This window comes from Geotrypetes seraphini, chromosome 3, assembly GCF_902459505.1.
Source record: "Geotrypetes seraphini chromosome 3, aGeoSer1.1, whole genome shotgun sequence".
Lineage (NCBI taxonomy): Eukaryota > Metazoa > Chordata > Amphibia > Gymnophiona > Dermophiidae > Geotrypetes > Geotrypetes seraphini.
The window spans coordinates 366,124,565-366,136,771 of record NC_047086.1 but is presented as its reverse complement, the minus strand read 5'-3'; the positions used below and the strand labels follow the sequence as shown (position 1 = coordinate 366,136,771).

The following is a 12,207-nucleotide window of genomic DNA, read 5'->3' as shown; positions in this document are numbered from 1 at the left end:
TTTAACCCTACCCTCTGTTTTCTATCTGATAATGAATTCCTAATCCACAACTGAACATTGCTTCCTATGCCATGATTCTTTAATTTTCTCAGGAGCCTCTCATGAGGAACTTTGTCAAAAGCTTTCTGAAAATCTAGATACACAACATTAATCGGCTTGTTTTATCCAAATGTTTATTCACACCTTCAAAGGAATCAAGCAAATTGTTGAGGCAAGATCTCCTTCGGCAGAACCTATGCTGACTCTGTCTCATTTAAATCATGTTTGTCTACGTGTTCCACAATTTTATTTTATAATTGTTTTCACGATTTTGCCCGACACTGAAGTCAGGCTTACTGGTCTGTAATTTCCCGGATCTCCCCTGGAACCCTTTAAAAAAAAAAAATTGGCGTAACAGTGGCCACCCTCCAATCTTCAGTTACAACAGACGATTTTAGCGACAGGTTACAGATCACTAATAGCAGGTCAGCAATTTCATGTTTGAGTTCTTTTACCATCCGGTTCAGGTGATTTATCATTTTTTAACTTGTCAATTTGGCTTAGTACATCTTCTAGATTCACCAAGATTTATTTCAGTTCCTCTGCATCATCACCCTTGAAAAACATTTCCAGTTCAGGTAGTTCTCTTATATCTTTTTTCGTAAAGACCGAAGCAAATAATTAATTCAGTCTCTCCACTATGGCCTTATCTTCCCTGAGTCCCCCTTTTGCTCCTTGATCATCCAGTAGTTCCATGGATTCCCTCACAGATTTTCTCCTTCTGATGTACCTAAAAAAAATTGTTATGAGTTTTTGCCTCTTTTTCAAGTTTCTCTTCATATTCTTTCTTGGCTTTCTTTATCAATGCTTTGCATCTAACTTGCCAGTGCTTGAATCTCTTCTTATTTTCTTCATTCAGTTCCTTTTTCCATTCTTTAAAGGATGTTTTTTTGGCTCTTATTGCCTCTTTCTCTTCACCTTTTAGCCATGCCGGCCTTGTTTCTTCTTCTTTTCACCTTTGCTAATATGTGGAATACATCTGTCTGGGCTTCCACAATGGTATTTTTAAATAACATCCATGCCTTGTTTACAGTCCTAACCTTTGCAACTGATCCTTTTAGCTTTAATTTAACCATTTTCTCATAGTTACCTTTTGAAAAATTTAAATGCCTCTACAGTTGATTTCTTTTGTGACATCACTCCAGTTATCAGCTCAAATTTATTAGGATCACTGTTTCCCAGCGGACCCAACACAGTTATCTCCCATACTATGTCCTGAATAACCTTGAAAATACTGGTTGCACTGCCTGCTTACAACTATCTAAATGCTCTTCAAGACCACCTGTTGTCAACACAGAAACGTTTCTTGTCTTATATTGTATCCTTTGATGTTCTTGCATGGTTGTTCACTGCTGGTTGCTATTTTTATGTTTGCAGATAAAAGTGAAAGGCCCACGGTACTGGGAGATAGTAATAGATTTAAGCAAAGGACCTCAACATCTAAAGTAAGTACTGTATAATTATCTCTGCTGATACTATAGTAGTGGTGAGGATGGACTTAAAACCTTTCCCTGCTTAATTCCCTATAAATTAGTTTGATTTTCAATTGGTTTTCGTGAGTATTACATTTTTTATTCTGTAATGCATTTCAGAAGGTTGCAAATACAGGTTAGAAGAATTTGAATTCTCCTTTACAGAATATTGCGAGAACAACAACAATGTAAGAAATGGTCCCTGCCATAATTTCTATCAATAAAATGTACAAGTTCTTTATAGAATGATAAATAATAATAAGAAATATAGCAGGGCTTAATTGCTGAAAGAGCAATTCTGGTGCACTAAAGGAAATAAGAGCATGCCAGCAACCTTTAATCAGTCTTCCTGGTCTGTCACATAGAATGGAGGAGAACATAAGAATAGCCTTACTGGGTCAGACCAAAGGTCCATCAAGCCCAGTAGCCCGTTCGCACGATGGCCAATCCAGGTCCCTAGTACCTGGCCAAAGCCCAAGGAGTAACAATATTCCATGCTACTGATCCAGGGGAAGCAGTGGCTTAGTTAAAGCAAGAAGCCAGCTTTGAAATTCTTCTTTTCCTAGCAGTTACCTAGGACAAGTCACTTTAACCCTACATTGCTTCAGCTACACATTTTACATGTTAATGGATTTTAACATCAACCAGGAGGTGATTTTCACATGAGTAAAAGAAGTATAACACACATAAAAGAGCTATTATAAAATCATTTGTAAGTATCTCCCTCAGTGTATAACTTGACACCTAATGTTAGGTGCATGTATATTATAAAATAACGCTTACCGTGTCAGAGGAGCCAATAATGGGCAGTTAACACACATAAGTTCTAGGTATTATTCAATAATATACAAGAAAAACTGCTTAGTGCAAGGATGGGCAACCTCTGGTACTTAAGGGTCACAACCCAGTTGAGTTTCAAGATTTCTCCAGTGCATATGCATGAATAGCCTAACCAGCCGCATTATTAGGATATTGTAGGACTATGAGTGACCTCTAAATTTGTACCAAGTTACTTCAGATTTTACCCATATCTTTTCTTCATGAGGTAGAACATATTCAGACTTGTGGAGGCATGTTCTGATAAGGTTGGATTTTTAGCATAGTCTTATGGACCACCCTACTGATTACCTTTTCTGCTCTCTCGCGCTCCTTTTTGTGCAGACACTCCATACACTGGTAAGTTCTTTCTTCCTAATGGGATTTGAATCTCCCCTCGGTCCACAATACCTCTGAACTTTCAGGATTCAGGCAACCAGGATGCACCCATGTAGATGTAAGAGATCTACCTGAACCAGAAATGGTTTTCAAGGGTGATGATGCAGAGGAACTAAAAAGAAATCTCGGTGAATCTGGAAGATGTACTAAGCCAAATTGACAACTTAAAAAGTGATAGGTCACCTGGACTGGATGGTATATATCCCAGGGTACAAAAGAACTCAAACATGAAATTGCTGACCTGCTGTTAGTGATCTGTAACCTGTCACTAAAATCATCTGTTGTACCTGAAAATTGGAGGGTGGCCAATGTTACGCCATTTTTTTAAAGGGTTCCAGGAGAGATCTGGGAAATTACAGCCAGTTAAGCTTGACTTCAGTGCCAGGCAAAATGGTGGAATCAATTATAAAAAATAAAATTGTGGAATGTGTAGACAAACGTGATTTAATGAGACTGAATCAACATGGTTCAACCAAGGGAGATCTTGCCTCACCAATTTCCTTGACTTCTTTGAAGGTGTGAATAAACATGTGGATAAAGCTGAGCTGTATTTAGATTTTCAGAAAGCTTTTGACAAAATTCCTCATGAGAGATTTCTGAGAAAAGTAAAGCGTCATGAGATAAGTGGCAATGTTCAGTTGTGGTTTAGGAATTGTTATTGGATAGAAAACAGAGGTTAGAGTTATATGGTCATTTTTCTCAAAGGAGGAGAGTAAACAGTGGAGTGCCACAGGGATCAGTACTGGAACTGGTGCTTTTTTTATTTTTTTTATTTATATATTTATAATTTTTATACAACCAATGAAAATGGTACAGAGAAATACTGAAATACACATATTAAGTCAAAACAGACTGAAAACAATATACAGGCAATATACTCATTATTATAGTCCTCAAATGGGGAGGAAGGCAAGACATAAAGGAAAACCCCCTGTGGAGAAGGGATACACCAAAAACATAAAGGAAATAGCAGTACTTAGATATTAACCTACTATTAAACTAAATTCCGCTCTAAATCGCTTGATTCATTCTGGCTGCAATGGAGTCCCTTTACTCTCTAAGAAAAAACCTAATTGGGCAGGCTCAAAAAATATATATTTATTCCCTTGATAGGTAATAAAACATTTACAAGGAAATCTTAACTGAAAAATTGCCCCCAATTAAATGACTTTAGGACGATATTGCAAAAATTCTTTCCTCCTGGATTGTGTCCATTTCGAAACGTCAGGAAATATATATACCCTTTCACCTAAAAAGGTGATTTGTTTCAACTTAAAGTATAATTTCAACAGCATTTCTTTATCTTGTAAGAATACAAGGGAAACTAATAATGTTGCCCGACCCAGTAATTCAATTTCAGAGGATTGCAATATTGCTGATACATCTAATTGCTCGGTTCCACCTTCTAAAACTTTTTCTTTTTGAGCATTCTTTAAATAATAAATTTTCTGTATCGGAGGAAGATTCAATTCTGATACTTTTAAAACTGTGATCATAAAGTTCTTGAAGAGTTCCTGAGAGGACATAAATTTTGCTATAGGAAAATTAAGAATCCTAAGATTCAGATTTTTTTTTTTGATGATTTTCCAAGTTTTCTATCTTCCTCAGAAACATCATTCTATCAGTCATTTGTTTAGTCAGCAAATTTTTATTCTCAGTTGTTAGTTTTTCTAATTTAGAGAAGTCAATCTTCTGCTGTTGAACTGATGTCTCCAAAAGGGTTATCCTGGAAGAGGTGTTTAAAGAAATAGAAATAAAGTTTGTACAAACCGAGTGCATGTTTTCAATTGCAGACCATATAGAGTCAAGGGTCACTGCCTGTGGTTTCTCCAGCGGCTTGAGGGGGGAGATAACTGCCAGGTTTCCATAGGCTGAGTCTCCAGAGAGCAAACTCCGGGCTTCCTCACCCTCCCCACCGCTGGTTCCCTCAGGATTAACGCTCCCATGTTGCAACGATTCCTGTGCCAGAATCGGCAGCGCTGTAATCACATCCGGGTCAGCCTCGGGTGCAGTACGCGTCATGCTCGATGTGTTCGGCATGTCCTCCAACTGCGACCGCTCTCCCGAAGTTTCGCCGGGCATTGGGGGCGTGTGCGGTCCTCGTGGGCTCAGCGAAGGTTCGCCGTCCAAGCTGTGATCCACCCCAATCACAGCAGCAGATATGCCCGGTGAGTAGGTTGGGACTGCATACGATGTTATGGCAGTCTGTCGTGGGGTTGAAGAGCCAGATAAAGGTGGAGGAAAACCTCTCTGTTTTCCCCTTCTTTTAGGCATCGAAGAAAAATGTTTAAGCAATCTAACTCGGAAAAAATTGCCGTGGGAAGAGGAGCTCTCAAATCAACGTCTGCTCAAATCGCCATCTTGTCTCCTTTTTGAACTGGTGCTTTTTAACTTATTTATAAGTGATCTGGAAATTGGAATGACAAGTGAGGTAATTAAATTTGCAGATGACACTAAACTGTTCAAAGTTGTTAAAACGCATGCAGATATTAGGAAATTGGAAGACTGGGCATCCAAGTGGCAGATGAAATTTAATGTGGACAAATGCAAAGTGATGCACGTGAGAAAGAATAACCCAAAGCACAGTTACGGGAATCTAGGGTTAGTGCCCAAGAAAAGGATCTGGGTTTCATTGTAGACAATACGATGAAACCTTCCGCCCAGTGTGCTTGGGTGGCCAGGAAAGCAAACAGGATGCTGGGAATTATTTAAAAGAGATAGTTAAGACTAAGAATGTTATAGTGCCTCTGTATTGCTCCATGGTGCAGCCTCACCTGGAGTATTGCATTCAATTCTGGTCTCCTTATCTCAAGAAAGATATAGTGGCACTGGAAAAGGTTCAGAGAAGAGTGACCAAGGTGATAAAGGAGATGGAACTCCTCTCGTATGAGGAAAGACTAAAAGGGTTAGGGCTCTTCAGTTTGAAAAAGAGACAGCTGAGGGGAGATATGATTGAAGTCTACAAAATCCTGAGTGGAGTAGAACGGGTACAAGTGGATCGATTTTTCACTCTGTCAAAAATTACAAAGACTAGGGGGACACTCGATGAAGTTACAGGGAAATACTCTTAAAACCAATAGGAAGTAATATTTTTTCACTCGGAGAATAGTTAAACTCTGGAACGCATTGTCAGAGGTTGTGGGAAGAGCGGATTATGTAGCTGTTTTAAGAAAGGTTTGGACAATTTCCTAGAGGAAAAATTCCATAGACTGTTATTGAGAGAGACATGGGGGAAGCCACTGCTTGCCCTGGATCGGTAGCAAAGAATGTTGTCATCTTTGGGTTTTGGCCAGCTACTAGTGACCTGGATTGACCACCTTGAGAACAGGATACTGGGCTTGATGGACCATTGGTCTGACCCTGTAAGGCTATTCTTATGTTCTTAGGCCCCACCTCCTTTATCACCAGGTCATTCATTTGGGCTCTCACTCCTTGGCTCCACTCCTTTCTACCCTTTAGGGTGTAAAATTCAATTTTATTTATTTAATTTCTTTTATACTTCCTACAAGCCTGAAAGCTGTCGAGGCAGTGTACAATCAGGTACAGTAGGGAATTTCTGTCCCTGGAGAGCTCATAATCTAAATTTGTATGCTGAGGCATTAGAGGATTAAGCCTTGCCCAAGATCACAAAGAGCCACAGTAGAATTTAAACTGGATTTCCCTGGTTCTCAGCTGACTGCTTTAACCTTTAGGCTAACCTTAGCTGCTTTGTCTCAGCCCATTCCTTACTCTAGGTACAAGCGTGCTGAGTAATTTGGGATTAAGCTGAGGACTTAGCTAAACCTTTGTCTCCTGCTCTCCTGTCTTAGGGGGGAAAGGCCCTGCTGCTGGCCTTCCCTTCTCTTCATCTTTACTCTCTGAAATGGAGGACCCAAGGTCCTTTGAGCCCCTGGGCTCATTATGCTGATTTCTACATATATACGGGACATCCTTTGGGGAAGGAAGGCCCTGAGCACCTTCCTACACTGATTTATATATTTCCCTCCTATTTTGAGAAACATCTATTACTGGTGTTTTCTAGACTAGCCCTCCCCCTCATTAACTTTGGTTAACTTTGATTGGTACCACTCAGGAGAAGGGGCCCAGAATGGTTCCTCCTGTTACTTAAAAGCAGGCACTTTGTGGTGTTTTGCTACACACAATACTCACCTTCCTGGTTTGGTTCCTCATTTCCCATCAAAATTCACATAACCACGGTATACACACTGTTTCGCAAAATTCTAAAAACATGTGGGGTTGTTTTTTTTAAAGAAATCCCTGTCAGGAGACCGAAGAGTCACCTGAAATAAAGACAGTGTTAATGGTCAACTGCTATTTTTGATATACAGTGGTGCCTCACACAACGAACTTAATTGGTTCCAGGAGCAAGTTTGTTATGCGAAACGTTCGTTATGTGAAACGCGTTTTCCCATAAGAATACATGTAAAAAAAAATAATTCGTTCTGCAGCATAAAATATGCTAAGATGACATAAAAAAAGATAAATTTTTGGTTATTATTTTTATTTAGATACATCTAAAAACATAATTGTTTTTTAAAACAACACACATTTTTTAAATTTAAAGACAGACTAAGTAGAGTCTAATTTTACAGTGAGAGAGGGCAGAGTCTCAGCGGCAAAAACTGGGACTTAACTGTTCATTTTTTTTTTTTTCTACCGTGTTTCCCCGATGATAAGGCAGGGCCATCAAATAAGACAGCCCCCCCTTTTTAGAAAAAAATGTAAAATAAGGCACCCCCCCGCAAATAAGCTACCCACCGATACCTGCGCTTACCCGAATCGGGTGGTACGGTGGGTGACTCCGTGTGGTCCCTGGCACCCCCGACACGATCGGGGCAAGAGGGAGCCCAAGCCCTCTTGCCCCCCGACTCCCCGACACGATCGGGGCAAGAGGGAGCCCAAGCCCTCTTGCCCCCCCGACTCCCCGACACGATCGGGGCAAGAGGGAGCCCAAGCCCTCTTGCCCCCCCCCCCCCCGACTCCCCGACACGATCGGGGCAAGAGGGAGCCCAAGCCCTCTTGCCCCCCGACTCCCCGACACGATCGGGGCAAGAGGGAGCCCAAGCCCTCTTGCCCCCCGACTCGATCGGGGCAAGAGGGAGCCCAAGCCCTCTTGCCCCCCCGACTCCCCGACACGATCGGGGCAAGAGGGAGCCCAAGCCCTCTTGCCCCCCCGACTCCCCGACACGATCGGGGCAAGAGGGAGCCCAAGCCCTCTTGCCCCGCCGATTCCCCAACTCCCCGACAATATCGGGCCAGGAGGGAGCCCAAGTCCTCCTGGCCACGGCGACCCCCTAACCCCACCCTGCACTACATTACGGGCAGGAGGGATCCCAGACGCAAACCCCCCCTCCCCCCAACGACCGCCCCCCCCAAGAACCTCCGACCGCCCCCCCAGCCGACCCGCGACCCCCCTGGCCGACCCCCACGACACCCCCAACCCCCTTCCCCGTACCTTTCTGTAGTTGGCCGGACAGACGGGAGCCAAACCCGCCTGTCCGGCAGGCAGCCAACGACGGAATGAGGCCGGATTGGCCCATCCGTCCCAAAGCTCCGCCTACTGGTGGGGCCTAAGGCACCTGGGCCAATCAGAATAGGCCCGGGAGCCTTAGGTCCCTCCTGGGGGCAGGGCCTGAGGCACATGGTCGGGTTGGGCCCATGTGCCTCAGGCCCCGCCCCCAGGAGGGACCTAAGGCTCCCGGGCCTATTCTGATTGGCCCAGGCGCCTTAGGCCCCACCAGTAGGCGGAGCTTTGGGACGGATGGGCCAATCCGGCCTCATTCCGTCGTTGGCTGCCTGCCGGACAGGCGGGTTTGGCTCCCGTCTGTCCGGCCAACTACAGAAAGGTACGGGGAAGGGGGTTGGGGGTGTCGTGGGGGTCGGCCAGGGGGGTCGCGGGTCGGCTGGGGGGCGGTCGGAGGTTCTTGGGGGGGGCGGTCGTTGGGGGGAGGGGGGGTTTGCGTCGAGGGCAGGAAGGCCTGGGATCCCTCCTGCCCGTAATGTAGTGCAGGGTGGGGTTAGGGGGTCGCCGTGGCCAGGAGGACTTGGGCTCCCTCCTGGCCCGATCGTGTCGGGGAGTCGGGGGGGCAAGAGGGCTTGAGCTCCCTCTTGCCCCGATCGTGTCGGGGAGTCGGGGGGGCAAGAGGGCTTGGGCTCCCTCTTGCCCCGATCGTGTCGGGGAGTCGGGGGGGCAAGAGGGCTTGAGCTCCCTCTTGCCCCGATCGTGTCGGGGAGTCGGGGGGGCAAGAGGGCTTGAGCTCCCTCTTGCCCCGATCGTGTCGGGGAGTCGGGGGGGCAAGAGGGCTTGAGCTCCCTCTTGCCCCGATCGTGTCGGGGAGTCGGGGGGGGCAAGAGGGCTTGAGCTCCCTCTTGCCCCGATCGTGTCGGGGAGTCGGGGGGGGGCAAGAGGGCTTGAGCTCCCTCTTGCCCCGATCGTGTCGGGGAGTCGGGGGGGCAAGAGGGAGCCAGGCGGAGAGAGGGCAGTTAAGCGCAGTGCCTGCGCGGAAGGATGCAGCTCGGGCGACTTCGTTGTGTGAAACGAAGTTCGTTGTACGAATCAAGACATAAAGTTCGTTGTGCGCAGCGTTCGCTGTGCGAGGCGTCCGTTATGCGAGGCACCACTGTATTACCTCAGACTGTATGTTGACAATTTGATAACTTTATGTAGCATGTATAATTCTTTGTAACATGTTTATTTCTGTACAGAATTCTATGTAACAATATACTACTTGTAATTCACCTAGAACTTTAATTAATGAGGATTTGGCAGGAAAAAAGATTGCACAGAACATGAGATTCGCTCCACAGTTTCTTCAGAATTAACCCCTTCTTTGAGCCTCAGCTCTGCCTCCTCTCTCATCCCCCACATCCATCCTCTTCTCACAAGGGGCTCCATTGCCACCTTTCATTCACCTTGACTACCACTATCTTTCTCCATATGTTCTCCTGCTACCCTCTGGTGGTTTTGCTTTTCTTATCCACTTCCAGAAGAGTGATACAACTGACTTCTTGCTCTAAAGCAAGCATGATGGCTTGTATTGATCTCTCACAACTCTTTTGAAATCAGACCAGTAAAACTGCAAGCTCTGGGTCAAGTCTAACATAAACCTTGTATTGCCAAGTGTTTTGCAAGACAAGCAAAACATTTTATTAAATTTTAACTTGATATACAAGCAATATCTTGCAATACAAGTACATACAATGTACACACATCACAACTGAGCCGAAGGTTCTTCTCTCTGACACTGCGGGAGTATAGTGACTTTTCTAAATGAGCGAGGTCTTGCAATACAAGTACATATAGTATTTTGTATTAAAGTTTTTGGGTTGTGGAATGAATCGTCTTGAGTTTCCATTATTTCTTATGGGGAAATTCACTTTGATATATGAGTGCTTTGAATTACAAGCATGCTTCTGGAATGAATTATTCTCGCAAACCTTGGTTTGCGAGAATAATAGTTTATATTTATTACATTCTCTTGATGTATTGCAAGGGCCAAATAGAAAGGTTTCTTTGTGAAACATAGAAACATGGCCAAACGGTCCATCTAGTCTGCACAGCATCCACTATTTCCTCCTCTCCCTAAGAGATCCCACGTGTCTGTCCCACGCTTTCTTGAATTCAGACACAGTCTGCCTCCACCACCTCTACCAGGGGACACTTCCACGCATCTACCACCCTTTCTGTAAAAAAGTATTTCCTTAGATTACTTCTGAGCCTATCACCTCTTATTTATTTATTTATTCAATTTTCTATACCGTTCTCGCAGGGGAGCTCAGAACGGTTTACATGAATTTATTCAGGTACTCAAGCATTTTTCCCTGTCTGTCCCGGCGGGCTCACAATCTATCTAATGTACCTGGAGCAATGGGGGGATTAAGTGACATGCCCAGGGTCACAAGGAGCAGTGTAGGTTTGAACCCACAACCTCAGGGTGCTGAGGCTGTAGTTTTAACCACTGCACCACACATCCTATGCCCTCTCATTCCAGAGCTTCATTTCAAATGAGAGAGACATAAGCAGTGCCTCTGCTGGGTCAGACCAGAGGTCCATCGTGCCCAGCAGTCCGCTCACGTGGTGGCCCATGAGGTCCAGGACCTGCATAGTAATCCTCTATCTATACCCTTCTATCCCTTTTTCTTTCAAGAAATCATCCAATCCTTTCTTGAACCCCAATACCATACTCTGTCCTATCACACCCTCTGGAAGGTGTCCACCATCCTTTGAGTGAAGAAGAAACTCCTAGCATTGGTTCTGAATCTGTCCCCTCTTCATTTTTCCGAATGCCTTCTCGTTCTTGTAGTTTTCAAAAGTTTGAAGAATCTGTCCTTCTTTACTTTCTCTATGCCCTTCATGATCTTGTAAGTCTCTATCATGTCCCCTCTAAGTCTCCACTTTTCCAGGGAAAAGAGCCCCAGTTTCTCTAATCTTTTAGCATATGAAAGGTTTTCCATACCTTTTTTCAATCGCGTCGCTCTTTTCTGAACCCTCTCAAGTAACGCCATATCCTTCTTAAGGTACAGCGACCAATATTGGACGCAGTACTCCAGATGCGGGGAATCATCGCCTGATACAACGGCAGGATAACCTCTTTCGTTCTGGCTGTAATACCTTTCTTGATAATACCTAGCATTCTATTCGCCTTCTTTGAGGCTGCTGCGCATTGTGCTGACGGCTTCATTGTCTTGTCCACTATTACCCCCAAGTCCTTTTCTAGGGTACTTTCACCCATTACCAGCCCTCCCATTGTATAGCTGTACTTCGGATTTCTGTTTCCTATATGCAAGACTTTACACTTCTCTACATTAAACTTCATCTGCCATCTCGTCACCCACTCTTCTAGTTTGTTCAGGTCCCTTTGTAAGTTTTCACAGTCCTCTTTTGTCCCAACTTCACTAAACAGTTTGGTGTTGTCTGTGAATTTTATTACTTCGCACTTCGTCCTTGTTTCTAGATCGTTTATAAATAGCAGCGGTCCTAGTACCAACCCCTGCGGAACACCACTCGTGACCCTCCTCCAGTCAGAGTAGTGGCCCTTCACTTCTACCCTTTGCTTCCTACCCGCCAACCAATTTTTGATCCATCTATGTACGTCTTCTTCCACCCCATGGTTCTTCAGTTTCCGTAGTAGGCGTTCATGGGGTACCTTGTCAAAGGCTTTTTGGAAATCTAAGTATATGATGTCTATGGAGTCCCCTTTGTCCATTTGTTTATTAATTCCTTCAAAGAAGTGCAATAAGTTCGTTAGGCACGATCTTCACTTGCAGAATCCATGTTGGCTTGTTTTCATCAGTTTATTCCTTTCTAGATGCTCATCGATGCTGTCTTTTATCAGCGCTTCCGCCATCTTCCCCGGAACAGAAGTCAAACTTATCGGTCTGTAGTTCCCCGGGTCACCTCTCAATCCTTTTTTTAAAGATGGGCGTAACATTAGATATCTTCCAATCTTCCGGGATCACGCCTGTTTTCAGGGATAGATTA

General features: G+C 44.4%; 1 protein-coding gene across 4 annotated transcripts in view; it reads left to right on the top strand.

Annotated features, from left to right (window-relative positions):
- The window catches only part of ANAPC1 (anaphase promoting complex subunit 1), a 261,021-nt gene that overhangs the window by 210,858 nt on the left and 37,956 nt on the right, over positions 1-12,207 (top strand). For 3 of the 4 annotated variants that reach the window (XR_004538746.1, XM_033936932.1, XM_033936933.1), the window contains one exon: positions 1,417-1,484. The exons of the other annotated variant lie outside the window; for it this stretch is intronic. Coding sequence is in view for 2 of the 3 variants with exons in the window: in XM_033936932.1 (XP_033792823.1) it covers positions 1,417-1,484 (68 nt within the window). In the remaining variant the exon portion in view is untranslated. The remainder of the gene's footprint in view (positions 1-1,416; positions 1,485-12,207) is intronic. 4 annotated transcript variants of the gene reach the window in all.